A 19,265-nucleotide genomic window follows, 5' to 3' on the forward strand; every position below is an offset into this window, starting at 1 on the left:
TGCATGCGAGAGAAATGGGTGTGCAGACCCATCGTGTTGGGCTGGCTGCATGGCTGCAGTTCCTCTGCCCCAAGGAGGCCACACGTGGGCTGTGTCCTCAGGGCTCCTCTGTGCCCACAGGTGATCTGCCCCCCACCACCGTGCCACCCACGACCACCATCACCACCACCACGACCCCGCGGCCCCCCCCACGAAACGTAGGTACCCGATGTGATCTCTGTGCAAAAGCCACCTCGAAAGGGGAGCAAATCCTTAATGAGCTTTGCAAGGATGGAGATGTAAGGGTGCTAAGCACAGCATCTGCATTGCTCCAAGCAGCCCGAGCTGGCTGTGGCACAGAGTCTCTTTGAGCCACAGAAGGGGTGGGGTGATGCTGGGGCACCCAAGTGATGGGCTGGAAAGAGCTTTATCTCTGCCCAGCCTCACTGAGAGGAAGGAAAAGGAGGTTTGAAACTTGTGGTGGCATTGCAGTGAGGTTTCCTGCAGTGGCAGATGGGAGCTGTCTCTTATCTCTGAGTGTGAAATGCCGGAGACAGATGATGGCAAATGCTGAGATGCAGTGGAGGTTTGGGAGGGCACTGTGGAAGGAAGGGCTGCCCAAGGTCCAGATCTGGCCCTGGGCAACCTGCTGCCTGCACCACACTTGCACAGGTCTCCTCTGGTCTTGTCTTGCAGGGGAAAATCTGCGCAGCGTTCTCCTGCCATGGGGATGGATGCTTCAAAGGCAAGAAGAGCACGACTAGATGCTTTGTTGGGCATGATTTCTGCGAGGTATGGCTGGGACAGGACAGGGGGGATGTGCTGCAGTCTGTGTGCATCCCCTCAATGCAAATGCCAGAGGCTGAGCAGGACCAGCAGATGAATCTCTCTCCTCCTTCCAGATGAAGAAGACGGGCTTCAATTACGTGGCAGGATGCAGCAAAGCCTGCAAGGCTGCCAAGCCTGTCTGTGCCCAGGGGGTGAAGGCTGCCTGCTTCCAGGAGTGCTGCCCCGCCACCATGAATGGCAGCTGCCTGAAGCTGGATGGCAAAGTTCATGTGAACGGTGCTGGGCAGGTGGCTGTGTCCCCACTGCTGCAGCTCCTGGTGTGGGGGGCAGCCCTCCTCCTGAGCTGCAAGGCCTCCACTCCCCTACATGGGTAAACAGCAGACCTGCAGCCTTTCCCCTCCTTGATTTCAGCTGAGGTCACTATCAAACACCCTCTGTTGCATCCCCATGCTTGTAGATCCCTGGAGTTTGTAGATGGTGACTTCTCCCCCCATGCAGGTGATCCCCATTACACGTCATCTCCAGGAGCTGTGAGCTGCAGCATTGCACCTCTGTACTGCAGGGATGGTGGATGCTGGAAGGAGAGACCTCAGGTATAGGAGTGAGAGGGTGCTGAGCCAGCTTGGAACCCAGGAACCTCTGCCTTGACCCAAGGCACAGCTTACACAATGTAGTTACAACCTGTTCGCAGCTGTCTGAACACCCACTTAGTTTCTAAATAATACCTCCTGTCCCAGTAGGCTGTGCTGTTTTGTCTCCAGATCTTGGGAAGGGAAATGGGGCTGAGAAGCGTTGTGTTAGACCTCCTGTTTCATATCTGTGATTCTCTATGGGTAAAAGTAGGGCAGAGACATGAATGTGAGTCTGTAACAGGAGCTGGTCCCTGTGCTCCCAGCCTGTTCCTGCATCACAGGCAGCTGGTAACGGCTCTGTGGTGCCACTGCATAAACACATTCTGTCCTCTTCCTGTTCTCTTTAAAGAAAATAATAAAATAATAACAATAATAAAGAAGCATCAGTCCCTTGGCTCGATGTCAGGCTGCTTTGGGCACAGCTCAGCTCGATGGATGCGATGGGAAGGGAATCCCAGCCATAGGGCTGTGCTGGGACAGCAGCAGGAAGGATGGCTTTGCTGGGAGCTCCACGCAGTGGATGTGGGGCTGAGGGCAGGCAGTGTGCAGCCATCACCAGCCCCTCCACGCTGCAGTGATGCTGCACCAAAGCCATGCCACAGCCTGGGCTGTGTTGTCACATCAATGTATCAGCAGAAAGTGACAACAGGACGGAGCTCTTGGATATTCCTGTTTCAGAACCGACTCGCAGAACCACGTTTCTTGCAGGAGCGCTCTGGAGTTTGTAGCTGATATTTCTCACTGTTCTCCTTTCATTTCCTCTTTGCAGTCTTTTATCTGCTCAGCACCATTGCCGATAAGGGAGCAGAAAGCACGGGCTGCTGCTTTTTCCGTATCTGCCCGACTTTTGCTGTTACTTACAGCGGAAAGAGCTGACTCACAGAGCTCCCCTGTTGGGCACGTCAGCGCCTGCTGACATTTCCCAGCACCTGCTTTCACCCTTTGCACCAGTTCTTTGCATAATTAAAGCTCGGAAGTCAGCTGGGTCACGACATTTAACAAAACATTCCAGGTGCTACCGCAAACAAGAGCCCTTCCTGATGGCAGTAGGAAGTTAGCGGCTCTGCATTGCCGCAGGCCCGGCTCTGTACACGCAGTACCCTCAGCCTGAGGACGCTCCGTGCCCCCCCCTCGCCCGTACTCCGCTTCTGCTCAGCCTTTCTCGCCGCTCTCCCGGCTCTCCGCCCCATTAACCAAGCAGCATCCCGTTTAAAAATCCTTCCCGGTCCCATCCAGCGGAGAGGGAAATGATGCTCGGTCGCTTCCTGGCGCTTTGCGAGCCTCTGTCCGGGCGGAGGGCGGCGGTTCCGGCCGCGGTGAGGAGCGCCAGCAGCGGCTGCCGAAGCCCGGAGATCCTCGCGGGGCCGCACCGGCGCAGCTCCGTCCCTGTGGCCGGAGCCGAAGGGTTAAAGGAGCCCTGGGGCAGGCCGGGAGCGCGGGGCGGGGAGAGGGGCGACGGGGCGGCGGCGGCTCCCGGCAACGGCGACACCGAGCGCGGCCGCATCGCGGACCCGACCCCCATCCCCGTCCCGACCCCCATCCCGGTCCCCCCGAGCTCCACGCTGACCGCCGGCCCGGAGGATGGACCAGTCGGTGGCCATCCAGGAGACGCTTCTCGATGGGGCGACGTGTCGAATCATATCCTTTGCCCCGTGCGCGTCCTGTGAAGGGCTGGCGAGTTCGCTCTTTTTCTCTTCCCTTTCTGACCCCTCGACTCCCATCTCGGTTTGCCGTTCCTTGACCCACGCCGCACGCCGTGCAAGGAGCCGTGGCTGCGGGGCAGAGCGTGGAGAGCCGGCTGCTGGGCCTGGTGGAGCGCGGCGGGCAGCACGCGTGGGTGCCGAGATGGGGCAAAGCGGGCTTGTGCTTGGGGAGGGGGAGGGATTTGTGTGGGGTGGGATCTGCCCGGATCGAGGCCATTCCCTCCGCCTTTGCTCCGTGTTCGCAGGATCTACGTTTACACCCACCGGCGGATGGCCATCGCTGCGGAGGACGTGTGGCTGGAGAGGGTTATCCCCATCTCAGAGGGGTTTGCAGTGGAAGAAGGTATTCACACGCTTTGGGGCTCAGTGGCCACCTCCAGAGGAGGTGATGGAGGGATGTGGAGTCTGTATTTTGTTGTTTACTTGCTGTGCTTTGGGATCTACTCAGCCCATCACGTTTTCTCATCAGTTTGTAATCCTTGGTGAAACTGATGCATCTTATGGCCCAGCTGAAGGGCTCTGCTTTATCAATCCTGCAATCCAGAGCAGCATTCTGGGCTCCTGCAGGGCTGCACTGCCCACCCCTGTGCCTTCAGGGAGCAGATAGACAAAATCTGAAGGCTGTGCTCAGTAATCCAACCTCAAAGCGTTAAATCAAATGCTACAATCCTGTCACTCATCTTTGTAATGGCACTTTTGTTTTGTTTGCAGTGATACCTGATGGTGACCTTCACGTCATTGGTGAGTTTTGCTGTTGCTGTTATGCCTGTGCTGCTGCAGCCACTGAATCATAGAATCACAGAATGGTTTGAGTTGAAAGGGACCCTTGAAGGACATCTGGTCCAACTCTGCAGCCCAGGACACCCACAGCCCAGCCAGCCTTCTCCTGGTCTGTTGTCACCAGCCTGGCTTTGTTGCTCATTAAGGGGTGGTGCACCCTCCTGGACTTTCCTTTCCCAGTTGCTGTACCTATTGAAACCCATCTTATCCTTCTTTGTGCCCCTTGCCAAATCCAGTTCCAGCTGAGTCTGGGTCTTTCTGACCACCCCCCCCCTCGTGCAGCCTGGCAGCATCCTGTGCTCCTCCCAGGGTACCCATCCCTGTTTCCATTGCGTTCCCAGAACAAAACATATTTCAGAGAGTGATTTTTGCATTTCTTTAATTACATCCTCACGCAAAATGTGAAAGTGAAATGGTAAGACCTGGGCAAACCTGCTGATGAAAGCCTGCAGAGGCATGCTTAGCTGCAGGGAGCAGAGATGGGGCTGTTCCTGAGCAACGGGCAGCACTGATGCATGTTCTTCTCCTCCTCCTGGTGTCACAGGTTCAGATGTGACCGTTCGGATCCGCTCCCAAGGCGATGGGCTCACAGTGCAGCTGCCTTTTGGTTCACACACCCGCACGTTCCTGCAGGAGGTCAGCAAGTGCAGCACAGGTACGTGTGAACACCTTCCTGGAGGTGTTCAAGGCCAGGTTGGATGGGGCCCTGGGCTGCCTGGTCTAGCATTAAATGGGGAGGTTGGTGGCCCTGCATGTGGCAGGGGGGTTGGAGATTCGTGATCCTTGAGGTCCCTTCCAACCCTGGCCATTGTGTGATTCTGTGTGCTCAGTGGTAGGGATGCAGGAGCCCAGGCTGCATTTGTGCTCACTGCTGAACCTCACGCACAGCAGCGATGCTTTGTGTCACCGTTCTGCAGCACCAGGGGGCTCAGCAGAAGGGAGCAGCACGTGGAGGCAGTGCTGTGATACACACCTGCGTGCTGTGCAGTCAGAAGGTCAAACAGAGATTTGCTCTGTGTATTCCGGGAGACCACAAGCAGAAAGCTGTCTCCTCCCACACTCTGTGCTCGCCCTGTGCTCTCATTTCCTCGGTACCGGCAGCAACCCGGTGCTCTTCCCATCACGGCTCCCTCTGGGTTTCTTTTTTGGGGGGATGAAAGCCCGCTGCACGCTGCTGCTGTCCCAAAGACTTCGTGCTGCGGTCAGGGCCTCAGGGCCGGCCCCGGCTCCTGCGTGGGGCGGGAGGGACGGACAGCCGTCCTCCGGCGGGCGGAGCGAGGCGGAGCGGGGCCGGGGCGGAGCGGGACCGGGGCGGCCGGGTGCCGCGATGTCGGCGGGCGGGCGGCCCCGCCAAGGTGAGCGCTTAGAGGGGACCGCAGGGAAGTGCTGGGGCCGGGATTCGAGGTCCGTCCCGTCCCGTCGGAGCCGCCGCGCTCGGGCCGGTGGCGGTGCTCAATCCGCACTGACGTTGGGTCCGAGCGATGGGAGCCTGATGGTTTGAGGGACGGAGGGTCAGGAGGGGTCCGGGCGCTTGCTTAGTGCGTGGTCGTGCTTTGGGGAGGACACGGTGTCCGCTCCATGCCGTGGAAGCTCTCCGTGCTGCCCCGAGGGCTGCGGTGAGGGGCGGAGGGTTCGCTCCGAGCAGCAGCGGCTCAGCCCGCGCTCCTGGGCACGGCGGGGGGAGATCGGCAGCGGTGGGACCCCGAGGGCCGCGTTGCTGGCCTGGATTCCGGGCTGCGCTTTCCTCGATGGTGAATCCGGTGTCGGTTTTCATGTGCTGTGGCTGCGACCTTTCAGCTGTTCTCGGCCCGGCTGTGGGGCCGCCCCGTGTTGTGCCGTGCCGTGCTTTGCTGTTCGCCTTTTCCCCTCCTGCTCCCAGGAGCTGCTGCTGTGCGAAGGGAGCGAGTGAGAAAGCGCAAAGAGCAGAGCGACGCCGGCGACTCGGCGTGGCGTTCAAAATAGAGGTCAATCCATTTCTGTTTTACCTGCCTTTGGCTGGGCTGTTGCTGCCATTCCTCCTCTCTGTTCTCTGCCGGGAAGAGGTGAATTCTGCAATTCAGACGTGAGACAGCGGCACAAAATGCACTGAGCTTTGGATGGGGGAACATCTGTCCAGCTGTGCTGTTTAACACAGGGCTTCAGAGCAACTGGGAAGGACCTGGACGTGTGCTTAGGAGGAAAAGCACTGAGCTGCACTGGAGCCGGGTGCTGTGCTGGGATGTTTTTGTTGCACCTGGAGCGCAGCAATGCCCTTTGCATTGTGAGCTTGTTGGGAAGCAGCTCTCCTATGAAACTCTGCCTCTGAGCTGTGACAAAATCGCCTTCTCAAGGTTTTGTTGTGTGTTTCTTCAGGCTGAGTTGTTCAGGGATCTCTCTTTACTTTTATTCCCTCTTAGAAGAAGAAAGCACCTTCACACAAGGTCTCTGGGGACAGCAAGTAATACAGAGTGAGGGTTTCTCTGCTGTTTCCCATAATATCTCCTGTCGTTACGGGATCATGAGCACTGAGCAAGAGACTCCCATATGCAAAAGCACATTTAAATAGTGTGCAAATGCTGCCATTTGCTGATAGAGCACTACTGGTGCCTTCTGTCTTGTGTGGATTAAGGCTGGTGAATGCATCAGGGGATCTGGGAAGGGATTTTAATGGGCTTTAACTTCTGTGGTCGTTGTTCCCAATTTGAGTTAGGCCCCTTGTCTAGAGCCCTGTGTGTGTGTGCAGACTCAGCCTGTGTGCTCCTGTGCAGGGAGGGGTGGGCTGGATGCGCTGCTGCAGGCAATGCATGGCACAGGTAGTTCTCCCTTCTGGGTGCTGAGCTGGGTCTGGCTTTATCTGAAGGTAGGATACACCTTGCTGCTGTAGAATGGTGTTGGAATGTTGCTGCATGCTTTTCACAGCAAGTCTTTGTTGCCTCTGAAGTCCCTTCTAACTGCAAATCCTGGGTCAGGCTGTCTGTGTTCTGCTGCTCTCTTATCCCTGGTTCTCGTTGGTTCTGTGCCCCCCTCAGGGATTACATGAGGTTGTGCATTGCTAAAATATTCAACGTTGGGTTGCCAAATGATGGACCCCTTCTAGTTAGATACAAACTTATCTGAAGGAAACAGCCCATTTCCAGGGCTAATCTCTTCCTTAGAAGAATGCGACACAAAAGTTATTGCTGTTAATGAGGTTCAAACATGAAGGTGTGACGCGTGGCCATGATCTTTGTGTCACACAGTGCTGCACAGCACACAGCAGCCAGACATCTCCCATGCTGCCCAGCGTTGTCTAAATAGAGCCCAAACTTCTGCTCCCCGCTCCAAAAGCAGCAGCAGTTCAATTCCTGCTCCCTTTACTGCCAAAGTTCGAGTTGGTTCACATCACTGGCGAGATGCACAGTGTGGTGCTTATCAGGAGCACTGCAGGGGCTCAGGCAGCTCTGAATCAGTGCTTAATGCCTGCAGAGAACACACACGGCTCCATCCCAGCGCACACAACGGGGGCACTTTGGGTTGGATGGGCTCTGAGGGAGCGCTGTGCTGCTGGTGGAGGTTTTGTCTTATCCAAGTCTGCTCCTGCTCAGCACTGTGGGCTGTGTGTGATCCGTAATGAGGTTTGAATCATGTGCTCGTGGAAGCAGCCACTGATTAATCCTCTTAGACAGCCTTTCTTCTCAGAGGGCTCTTTGGGCAGAAGAGGTTTTCCAGGCTGTGAATGCGACCCCTTCTTGTCGATGTGTTTATACTCAGAGTACTCAGAGTTCTGTCTGTAGGATCTGCTCGTGCCCCGGAGGATGCACTACAGCAGCAATAATACTTAATCAGTTATCTCAGCTGTGCTCAGCTGAATGAATGGAACCTTATGAGCTGAAGAGCATCTTCTGTGTCATCTTCAGATTTGTGTGCCACGTGTCGTAGCCCTGAGATTGCCTTCTGTGCGTGGACATATGGAAAAGCAATGCAAAATTCTCTGTTTTGCCCCTTGTAGGAGCAGAATGTCGTGGCTGAAACAAGCGCTGCAGGCTCTCTAAATTTTGCTAACAAAGTGCCACATAATTACTGTTGTACCTGAATCTAATTGCATTTGCATAGGGTCTGCCCTGTTGTTTTCTTTTTTAGGGAGCGTGATTTGCATTGAGGCACTGTTTCTGCTGCAGTGTGGTGGGTTTGCACAGGGGCTGTACTGCACTGCTTTGCAGGAGGGGCTCCCGTGCTTTGCTGTGCTGCTGCAGACAAGCAGAAAGCCTTTAAATAGCAGTGTGCTTTTTATTTTCTTCTTCCTTTCCTTGTACTTCCTGTCTTGCTTCAGAAAAGGAAAGCTTATTATCCGTGCAGCTTTCTGCATGCCTGGGATAAAGCCCAGGGGGGTGGGCAGCTCTTCAGCCCTGTGCCATGCTGTGTGTCCCTCCTGCCTATTGCTGTGCCCCACCAGCCCATCAGATAAGTGACAGATCCCAAGATAACCGAGGTGCTTTGGTTCTCTGTACAGACCTAAGCTACGTTGGTTTCCCTTCTGTTTGCCTGTGGTTGCTAAGTTAAACGCCCCTTTGTGTTTCACGTGAAACTTTCTTTTCTTTCCAGAAGCGGTTGGCTCTGAAGGCATCAAGCAGAATGGAAAGAAGCTTGCAGTCAATCCAGGCTGGAGCCAGGACAGCACTGACAGGGGTGCTCCCAGGTATGGATTCTGTCTGACTTCACTTGAATCACATTCAAAGCGATTCTTTTCTGGGTGCTTCGGTGGAATGGTGGGTAGCAGGAACGAGCTGCAGTGGGCAAGCTGATGGTTTTCTGGTGTTGAGAGGAAGAAGGAGAAATTGCAGAGTGCTTGCTATCTGGTTTCCTGGTTTTCATCTGGAAAGCAAGAGGAGGAACTTGGTCTCTGTGGTCCCAATGTGTCTGAGCAGGGCACCAATCTGCTTCTATCTGCTAGCACTCACCACAGGTACCAGGATCTAGAGCGGCTTCTTGAGAAGAGAACCCTAAGATCCTATTTAAGAGAGGAAAAATGAAGTCCAGCATCAGCATGCTATCAAAACTGGAGTGGGAATTTCTGCGCTGCCTCTTGGAGCCAGTCCTGCCAGTCCCCCTATTTGGGCATATTTTGCTGTGTAGTGGGACAGGACTGGCTGCTGTTGTTTGTTTTGAATGCAGAGAGCTTTGGCTTAGGGCCACCCCATCTCATAGATGCACTCCTAGAATGTTAAGAGTTTCATTTTTCAGTTCCCAGGACTTTGTGGACCTTGCTGCATATCCTTCAAAGTCCATCTCTGTGCCATCCTTGGCATTCACGTGCAGGTTGTTGACCTTACATTTATATCATATGCTTGCTTGTGGGAACTCCTGAGCTGTGTCAAAAGGAGCTTGCAGTAACTCACAGAGCCACAAGACACTAAACAAAACCCCCCACCCACCCCTTGCTGCCTCCTTACTAGACAGAAATGGGACTTTTCTGCTACAAAAACAGTTTTGCATTCTTCTACTGTCATCTGAAGGGTTGAGCAGAGGGCGATTGGCATCTGCCTGTTCCAAGGAGCAGGAAATGTGTATGGTTCTATATCAACATCCAGGCGGGCAAAATCAGCCCTGACCCGACAGGCTGCACTGGGTGAGCCAGAAGGATTTGTTCTTTCAGTTGGTTAAACTGGTTTTATCTAGAGAAGCTCTGAGCTGTCATCAGAAGCACTCGTTTCACTCTTGTCTGCTCATTCTGAGCACTGGCTGGTGAAACAGAGAGGAAGATTTGGATCGCGTCCTCAGCAGCAGAACGAAGTTGGTCAGGGTGTGTGCTTATCCTGTGCTTCATCTCACAGTTCTGCATTTGCTTGCAGGCAAAGCAAACTCAAACCAGAGGTGACAACAGAAATGGTGCAGTCCTCCAGCATGATGGTCTCAAACATGGCTTCAGTCTTAGCAGAATCAAAGTTTGGGCTACGAGATACTATTGTCAAATCTGAGCTTGTGCAAAGGGAGGATTCCTACACGTACATCCAGAACTTCAGGTAATGATCAGTCTTGATTTTGGAAGTGGGATGAGAGGATTTCTGTGCCTGGAGGTGCATTGGTTCCATGCAGCCCTGCCATCTCTCTCACTGCTTCAGGTCACTGTTTAACATTGCTGCTGTTCTAATGAGCTCCTAAGAGCTTAGGAGGAATAATCTAATGATGAGCAAAAACTTTTCTGTGGTCAAGATCCACCTGTGCTGGTGATGCAATGAATTTGTCATTTCAGACTGCTCCTGCACAGCTCAATCAATGTGTTTTTATACTGTATGCAAAAAATGTGTGTGTTTCTGGAAAACAGGCACATAAAGGTGCTACTGTAGGAATTTAAGCTCTGCCACGTTGTCTTAACGTCCCTCTGGAAACAAGTTACTCCTAAATAATTAGTAATTACTTGGGTTAATAATAGTGATATTTGCAGCTCTGGGATTTAGCAAAAGTGAATTTCTTTGCAGGTTTTTTGTTGGGACTTACAATGTGAATGGTCAGTCCCCCAAAGAAAGCCTCCAGCCTTGGCTGAGATGTGATTCTGCACCTCCAGACATTTACTGTGTTGGGTGAGTGCCTCCCTCCTGTTCTTCTCTCCAAACCTCAGCCCTGGGTTGCTTTGCTTGTGAAGGCATAGCATGGAGGTGTTCAGCCAGGACAGCTGAGGAATGTTTGCATTGCCTTACTCTGCTGCACTGCTTCAGAGTGTGTGTGTGTGCATAGCCTGGAAGGGCTGTTGTTCTGGTGGTTGGGCTCTTTGGCACTGCAGTTTTACATCATCTTTAATGTGGTTCAATATAACTTAGCTTTACATTTAACATACCTCTGAAATGAGCATATCTGAACATTCAAATTCAGTTATAATTTAGAGCATAAACTGTTTTAGTTCTTTCCTGGAGGAAAGGGCTGGAGTTATAAACAAGTGTGTGCATCCACGGGTTCCTTCCTCTAATGCAGTTTCCAGGAGCTTGATCTGAGTAAAGAAGCCTTCTTTTTCAATGACACACCGAAGGAAGAAGAATGGTTTAAAGCTGTAACTGATAGCCTTCACCCAGACGCCAAGTATGCAAAGGTAAATGTGACTTCTGGGGAGGTTCGAGTGTGGAATCGTTTTCCAGTCGGGCCTCTTTTCACCTTGTTCTCCTGTTTTCAATCGCTGTGTCTTTCAGAGGGGCATTGTCTGCAGGCTTTTGCTCAGTCAGAAGGTGACGTAGGCAGTGTTACTGTGCAGAATGCCAAGGCAGAGGGCAGGCAGGACAGCTGGGCGCCATGCCTTAGTGGAGCTCCTCCGGTTTGGGGGTAGAGAATAGGAAGCATCTGATTGTTTGCCCTGTCTGTCTCCTGGTATGCATGCTTGAATGAGCTGTCAAGGCATCTTGGAAGGAATACTGCTTGTGTTTTGGCTCCTTCTCCTTACTTCTGCTTTGTCTCTCATCAGTTGTCTAAGGGAAGCTCCTTCTATGGGCTGCCTGTGCCTCGGGCTTTGCTTTGGGCTTCTGCTTCCTTTACTTCAGCATTGCTCCCTGGCTCCCTCCTGTGCTGTGCTGCTGGAGTGCCTGTAACTGTGTGTCCAGGTGGTCTGTTGGATGAGCCTGCAGCTCTCCTTTGCGTATACTTTGACCTGTGTTCTGGGCTGGGAGGCAAGGTGCCTTCTCCTGTTCTGGTATTTAATGCAACAAGATCTGTTTTTCAGGTGAAACTTGTGCGACTCGTGGGAATAATGCTTCTGTTGTATGTGAAAGCAGACCTTGCTTTGAACATCTCTGAGGTGGAAATTGAGACTGTGGGAACTGGCATCATGGGGAGGATGGTAAGAATTGACAACAGACTTTGGAGAACCCTGGCAGCCCATCTCCTCGGATGTAGAGGTTATTCTCCCAGCTAAAAGATGCAGCTGCCTTTAGAAATGCATGTGGTGGCTCAGGGTGTTTGCTGGAGGGAACCACCATCTGCTCTCAAAGCCTTACAGACCTTGAAAGCTTTTTCCCAATGGCATGTGTTGGGCTGTGTGAGGCCATGAGGTTTGATGGTGGCTGTGGTTTTGCCTAAGGCAATCAATGTGAGGAAACACAAGCACAAGAAACCTGTCCTTCCAGATTATAGTTTTCCTGAGGGGGACTTAGTGGCCTCTTGCCATTCTGCTCCATTGGAATGAAGTCTATGTCCTTTCACTGTCATTTCTGCAGCTGTAACTTGGCAGAGGTGTTTTGGACCAGCTGAGCCACATACTTCCTCCTCCACTTTCAAATCTTTACGTTCTATGTTGAAAGGTTTAGTTTGTTGCTAGACAGGTTTCAGGACTGATGAAGCAACTGACCAGCACTCTTACTGATTTGAACTTCCTTTAGTGTTAGCTAAATCCTGAGTTACAAACTGGGCTCTGTGTGTTTGCCTGCCACCTTCCGTTGCTGTGTGTGATCCTCACCTGAGCTAAAATTCACAAAGCAGTTATCGCCTGCAGTTATCAGTTGGCTTTTCAGCCTTTTTTTCTTCTGGAATTTGTGGTCTGCCTCAGTGTCTTCTGGGTTGTCTGCTGCTATTAACACATTTCTGGATTCATCTGTTGAGTACAGAAAAGTTTCTGAGCGCTGTATTTCTCTTTCAGGGTAACAAAGGAGGTGTTGCCATAAGGTTTAAATTCCACAACACAAGTGTGTGCGTTGTGAATTCTCACCTTGCTGCTCACACAGAGGAATATGAGAGGAGGAACCAGGACTTCAAAGACATTTGCTCTCGGATGCAGTTCTGCCAATCGAATCCCAGTTTGCCACCTCTCACTATCAGCAAACACGAGTATGCTTCTTGTTTGGTTGTGTGGATCACTGCAGGAAGCAAGACAGAGCGTTGTGAATGTGGTGGGCTGTTGTCTAGGCAGGATGTGAGGAGGGTGGCTAATGCTTTAATTGCTAGCCTGGAAAGGCCAGAAACACTTCTCTATAACTCTGGTTTTGATAGTGGTCACCTATATGGTTCTGGCAAGTCACTTGGCCACTTATGCTCTAACAAGCCTTGTTTTAGTTCCTGCAGGAAGCAGGAAAGGGGCAATAATACACATGAATCTCCTCACTGTGTTTTGGTGTTTAGTGAGGAATATAAAAAGCACTAGCTGTGTAAAGATGGTGACAAACATGCAGAGTGGGAATTAAGAACAGCAAAGGTGGAAAAAGTGGCTGCTCATTCAAGTTCCAACTCTTGCTTGTGTGCTGTGGTGCAGGAAGACAGACACAACACCCACCTGATCATGGGGAGATTAGGGAGCTCACACGAGCATCTTTGGGCCCACGTGCAGACTTCTGGTCTACATTCTCTTGCAGTGTGATCTTGTGGTTGGGTGACCTCAACTATCGGCTGGAGGAGCTGGATGTGACGAAAGTGAAGCAGCTTGTAGATGAGAAAGCATTTTCAGAGCTTTGCCAATACGACCAGGTACTGATGCCTCAACCACCTGCAGGTGGTGCTGAGTGTGCTTAATGAGGGACTGCTCACGTACTCCTCAGCCTTCTCAGTGCTGAACATCTCCCCTTTAGCTCCTATGGGAGTTGGGCTTGAGCTCGTTCCATTTTCCTTCTTTTTTTCTCCTGTAGCTGAAGAGGCAAATGAATGCAAAAGCTGTCTTTGAAGGCTTTACAGAGGGAGAGATTTCTTTCCAGCCAACATACAAATACGACGCTGGCTGTGATGAGTGGGACACGAGGTACAGTGATTGCTTCATATGTGACGCTCCTGTTATCCTCAAAGGCAGTAAAAATAAAGTGGAAAAGAAATACAGAAATGGGCCTTGTTCTGGTTTCTGGCAGAGCAGTGTTCTGCCTTGCATTGTTATTCCACCTGAACTGTGCCTGGAAGCTGTAATTTTCACCTCTGTCCTAGTGAGAAGTGCCGTGTTCCAGCTTGGTGTGATCGGATACTGTGGAAAGGGCAGAATGTTGCTCAGCTGAGCTACCGCAGCCATATGGCTCTGAAGATCAGCGACCATAAGCCAGTTAGCTCCGTGTTTGATATTGGGGTAAGTGTGTCAGTGCTGAGGGAAATTAAGTCTCCTGACCGTGTCGTGTGTGTGGGTGGAGGAGGGAGGCTCTCCTGCTGGATTGTCCCCACTTTTATGGCATCCACATGGAGCAAGGGCTGGGTAATACTGAGCATGATAAGATAAGCCTGTGTTAAGTGATGCTTCTCTTAAGTTATTCTGTCAAAGTGTATCTGCAGGTATTTTTTTAGACATATTCTTTTTCTTTAATCATTTTCTTCAGAAGCTTGCAATGCAGGAACACTACATGACTGGCAGCCCAGGAGTGTGCTGTCAAACTTCATAAATAACAAATAAATAAGCAAAAGCCCTGACCGTGTGATTCTCTTGCTGGTTATAGCAAGGTCCTTTACTGCTGGATCCTGAGGAGATCTCAGAGCAGTAGTGCTCCAAGGAGCTCTGTTCTTCGAATACATTGCACTGCTAAAATGGAATCACTTCGTGTTTCAGGCCCACATATTATAGCTCACCTGCAGAGGCACCATAAACACAAATTAGTGCTGTGTGTGCCCTTTTCAGGTGAAAGTTGTGAACGAGGAGCTCTACCGAAAGGTCTTTGAGGAAATCGTGCGCTCCCTGGATAAGGTGGAGAACGCCAACATTCCCTCGGTGACCCTCTCCCAAAGAGAGGTAGGGTCTGTTCATCTGCTGTGAGTTGCTGGACAAATCAAGCATTCCCAGACCCTAGATGTCATTCCCAGACCCTAGATGTGTTTTCTCCTGGTAGCATTATGTTAGATGGATGTTGGACCATGTGGTCTGGTTCCAGTCAAGTAGAGGCTACCGAGCTGAAACATACAGCCACGTTATGAGATGGAGAATAAAAGGGCAGTTTCAAGTAACAGCAAGTTCTTGGAAACATAAAATGTAAAATTCTGAGGGATTTGGAGAAGGTCACAAGACCAGCATTTGCTTTGTGTGTTGGGGACTATAAAAGATAAGTAACCGAGAGGCTTACAGATACCTTGTTCTCAAATTCCACTGGGGTTATTTGAGGGGAGCATTGGTTTTAAAGGGCACGCTGCTGCAGTGTGTAAATAAGTGTAATCCTTTTTAATCCTGGAAGAGGCAGGATGTGGGAGCAAGAGGGTTAATCTGGGTATCTTGCTGCTTAATGATTAAACTATGGGGCAGCAATGGGAGGAATTGCTGCTGGTGCTTGGCGTGGGGGGATTGGCTGATGATGTTGGCTGATGATGTTGGCTGACGTTTGTTTCTAGTTCCACTTTGAGGACGTCAAATACATGCAGCTGCAGGTAGAGAAGTTTACAATCCGCAATGGACCAGTGCCCTGCCAGTTTGAATTTATCAGCAAACCAGATGAGGTTACCTACTGCAAGGAGTGGCTGATGGCTAATCCTAGTCAAGGCTTCCTGCTGCCAGGTGAGTTCCTCACTGTTCATTTCATGTAATGAGCTAATTATTGTAACGTGTTGGCTTTGTTCTTTGTGCTATTTTGAGAGTGCTGTGCTTGTTTACAAGTTGATTGGTTTAATGCCTTTCTTAAAACTCAGTATTGTTTTCTTATCTTCTGTCAGGTTCTGAGATCACAATTGAGTTGGAACTGTTTGTTAATAAATCAACAGCTACACACTTGAACTCTGGAGAAGAAAAACTTGAAGACATTTTGGTCTTGCATCTCGACAGGGGGAAGGATTATTTTCTGTCTGTAACAGGAAACTACTTGCCCAGTTGCTTTGGGTCTCCCATTCATACGCTGTGTTACATGAGGGAACCGATCCAAGACATGTCTGCAGAATCCATTCGGAATCTTGTGAGTTAAAGATAAGCTTCCCTTCTGAACAGACACCATTAAAACTAGGTGATTGTCTTATTTGTTGCCACAGAGCCTTCTTTCCCTCCCCTGGTCCATAGTCTGAAAATGCTGATACATCTCCACGCCTTGTTTTAGTGCTTTGTTTGGGTACAGCACCGACAGTAATATGCCATTTGCTCTGCTTGCACGTTGAAAAAAGGTGTGTGCAAAGTGTGATTGAGAGCATCTTTTTTTGTTTGTGCTTATGATACAATTGTGCCTGACACAGCAGTCTGTGAAAGCTGGGGAGTGCAGCTGCACAGTTTAACAAGTCCTAGTTCTCAGCTGTAAACTCTGTGAAGCGATTTGCAGAGTTGAACAAGAAGCTGGCTAGCTCACTTTGTTCCCTCTTCATTTTTTCCTCCTTACCTCTCTCTCTCAGACCCTGATGCCACTGGAAATGAGTGATAGTGCTACTCAAGCTGAAAAGCCTCTGGAAATTCCCAAAGAGCTGTGGATGATGGTGGATCACTTATACCGCAATGCTTCCCAGCAGGTTGGCAGTGCTTGTGCTGGAGCTGCAGAATAATTTGTTGGCATTCGGTTAAGGTTTGGGGAAGGTGGCAACCATTGCTAAGTGTGGATGTTTGGCTGATGGTAAAGAGTGAAAATGAATATTTTTGAGATAAGAGATTCTATTACCCTGAGTTGCACAGTTTTGTGAAGGCAATGCAGTCTGTGTGTGGCATACACCAGCAGCTCTCCCTTTGCTTTGCTCTTTACTGCAGTCTCATAGCCTTCCTAAAATTGCTCATGGTGAGGTTTGTGCTGATAGCTACCAACCTAGGGATATTTTTCCTGCCATTTCATAATTTTAGCTTAATTTACTCAAATAACTTCTGTTTCCCCTTGAGACTGATCAGTGATGGCCTTTGCAGGAGGACCTATTTCAGCAACCAGGCCTCAGGTCTGAATTTGAGCAGATCCGAGACTGTTTGGACAAAGGAATGCATGATACCCTCCGTATCCTTTCAGGCTGATGTCTCACTATGGGCTCACTTGGGCTCACTATGCCCAAGCAAAAGATGAAAGCTGAGAAAGGTTTAATCAGTCTTCTGTGCTCCGTCATGGTTTTTAAACTGCTCTCTATCATCTCGTGGTAACTGAGATGTGCTGCTCTTTGCAATCAGTCCTAATGCCTCTGCTGAGTCCTGGTTGTATTGATGCACGGTTGTTGATTAACTACATCAGTATCTAATTGCCAATGGAAACAGTTTGCTGTGTGGGGCCAAGCAATTTGACTCAAAGCTGTGAACAGCAGTTCTCGGAGACCTTAGCAAAGATCAGTGTTTTAGCAGACATAACTGCCAAAATAGACCACGCTGTGCTTACCTCTTCCTTAACCACCTTTGGACCAGTTGGCAGCAACCACTCGGTAGCAGAGGCGCTGCTGCTCTTCTTGGAAAGCCTGCCAGAGCCAGTCATCTGCTACAGGTACTACAGCAGCTGTTTGGAGTGTGCCAACAACTACCTGCTGAGCAGCCAGGTAATGCCAGCTTCAATGGGGGACCACTTCTGGAAGGGGGTAGACTGGTTTACTCTAGACAAATTACAGCATTTTGCTATGAGAAATGTAATCTTATCATAAAAGAAATGATGCAGAACTTGGGTTATTAAGAGCTGTTCCCATATATAGGCAGTGTGATGTTGGTGGTAGACAAAGCTCCCAAGTTATTGTTTCTTCAATATATGTTGTTTTTTTTTCTCCACCCAGATTATCTCTAACCTGCCAGAGTGCCATAAAAATGTGTTTGAATATCTAATGGCATTTCTACGAGAACTACTGAAAAATTCAGGGAAGAACAATTTGGATGTGAATATTCTAGGTAAGGCAAGCAAAATAATCATTCTGTTCAGAGGGGTTTTTCAGTTAGTAGGACATATTTCTCCAAAGCAATTGCAGTCATGGTCTCTACTGTTTTTAAGTATGTTGTTACTAAAATCCATAGAAAAATGGATTTTGCATCCTTGCAGTAGCCAGAAAAAAAGTGTTATGGTGTCACAGAGAGGTCAGTGTGTCATCAGCTTTATCTAACCCCTCCTGAAACCAGGCTCTCTCTCATTACAACTAATTGAGATTGGTGGAATTACCCTTAATAGCTTGCTGTTGACTGGTGCTCTCTTCTCTCTCTCTCTTTTAAAAATGCAGCTAGTATATTTGGTGGCTTGTTACTTAGACCTCCTCCTGGACATCCTATGCCTGATATAACAGAAAAGAGGAAAGCTCAGCAATTTATCCATCAGTTCCTCCTGAAAGAGAACAATTTATCGTGACTTTCAGATGCAGCTAATCTGACTTTTAGATATGAAACTACTGTAAAGAAAAAAATGTACAGTATATCAGTTTTTTTTTTTTTTTTTTTTTTAAATCACAGTATTTTATACAATCTTTTGCTATTAAATGCAGCTCAGGCATTTAGAATCAGGTGTCACTGTTAATAAGCTGTAAAGTATATTGAATCTAAATAAGCTGTACGTAGACAAGCAAAAATATAAAAGCTGATATTTACTCTTGTATTTAACTTGTATTAAAGCACAGAATTTTTAAGTCCTTATTATTTAAATAAAAACATCTCAGTGCATTTTCCAGCTTTGGGCTCTTGGTTTTAAGTGTGCTTTAAGTCACACCTGTTACAGGCACGGAGCAGCTCTACCCACTGTAGGATATAAGCATTTCCATGCCTTCCCCAGCACGCTGTAACCCCATGGGAGCGTGCAGCACCACAAAGTAGCACTGCAATCAAGGACAAGACCCTGGGCTACAGAAAGATGGGTAGTTTTAAATCCAGCTGCTGGCTGACGGCCCAGCATTGAGCAGCACCACGGGCTTCTGCCTCATGGGGGTGGGCCTGGGTTCAGGGCTACTCAACATTCCTCATCTCTTCATAAAGATGCAGCAGTACTCAGCGTGCAGTGGTGGAACAGTTTGTTATCTGGTGTCTGATGATCAGGGGCCTGGAGCACCTCCCCTGCGAAGACAGGCAGAGGGAGCTGAGTTCGTTCAGCCTGGAGAAAAGGCGGCTATGAGGAGACCTCATTGCAGCCTTTGGTTCCTGAATGGAGCCTACGAACAGGAGGGAATGAACTCTTGGAAAGGAGAGATAACAGCAGGACAACGAAAATAGTTTGAAGTTCAGGGAGGGGAGATTGAAGTTGGATATCAGGGGGAAGTTCTTTACAGAGAGTGGTGAGGTGCTGGAACAGCTGCCCAGAGAGGCTGTGATGCCCCGTCCATCCCTAGAGGTGTTCAAGGCCAGGATGATGGAGCCCTGGGCAGCCTGGGCTGGTATTGAATGGGAGGTTGGTGGCCCTGAGATCCATGATCCCTGAGGTCCCTTCCAACCCGGGCCATTCTGTGATTCTGTGATGTGGCCTTGGGGGATCCTGAGGGTCAGTTTGGACAACGAAGCTCTGAGGAAAACCTCATTTTAGCTCTACTTCCGACTTTGTCTAGGGAGGAAACCGCACAAACGGGTACACAGCTGCAATTTGTTCCCTACTGTGCGACTGATTTAAGGCTATGAGTTTATTTAAGCAGGAGCTGGGCTCCGTGCCCGCTCTTCCCTGCAGCT

The 19,265-nt window shown here is 50.1% G+C and overlaps 1 protein-coding gene across 2 annotated transcripts; it reads left to right on the plus strand.

The window, feature by feature from the left end:
• The first annotated feature begins 243 nt into the window (after positions 1 to 243).
• On the plus strand, positions 244 to 18,267 carry INPP5B (inositol polyphosphate-5-phosphatase B). Of its 2 annotated transcripts, XM_048968875.1 has the most exons (22): positions 244 to 3,037; positions 3,153 to 3,233; positions 3,349 to 3,446; positions 3,815 to 3,844; positions 4,428 to 4,538; positions 8,444 to 8,537; positions 9,691 to 9,861; positions 10,318 to 10,419; positions 10,808 to 10,922; positions 11,544 to 11,660; positions 12,456 to 12,643; positions 13,165 to 13,276; positions 13,435 to 13,544; positions 13,721 to 13,856; positions 14,397 to 14,507; positions 15,098 to 15,260; positions 15,416 to 15,651; positions 16,076 to 16,189; positions 16,572 to 16,656; positions 17,052 to 17,179; positions 17,408 to 17,519; positions 17,843 to 18,267. In XM_048968875.1, exons 1-22 carry the CDS (start codon positions 2,982 to 2,984, stop codon positions 17,965 to 17,967), a joined length of 2,595 nt encoding a protein of 864 aa, XP_048824832.1. In that variant the 5' UTR covers positions 244 to 2,981; the 3' UTR covers positions 17,968 to 18,267. The 2 variants fall into 2 exon arrangements, with proteins under 2 accessions (XP_048824832.1, XP_048824833.1); XM_048968876.1 differs by lacking the exons at positions 244 to 3,037; positions 3,153 to 3,233; positions 3,349 to 3,446; positions 3,815 to 3,844; positions 4,428 to 4,538 and adding an exon at positions 5,136 to 5,238.
• The last annotated feature ends 998 nt before the right edge of the window (positions 18,268 to 19,265 follow it).

Source organism: Lagopus muta, chromosome 23, assembly GCF_023343835.1.
Source record: "Lagopus muta isolate bLagMut1 chromosome 23, bLagMut1 primary, whole genome shotgun sequence".
NCBI classification, from domain to species: Eukaryota; Metazoa; Chordata; class Aves; order Galliformes; family Phasianidae; genus Lagopus; species Lagopus muta.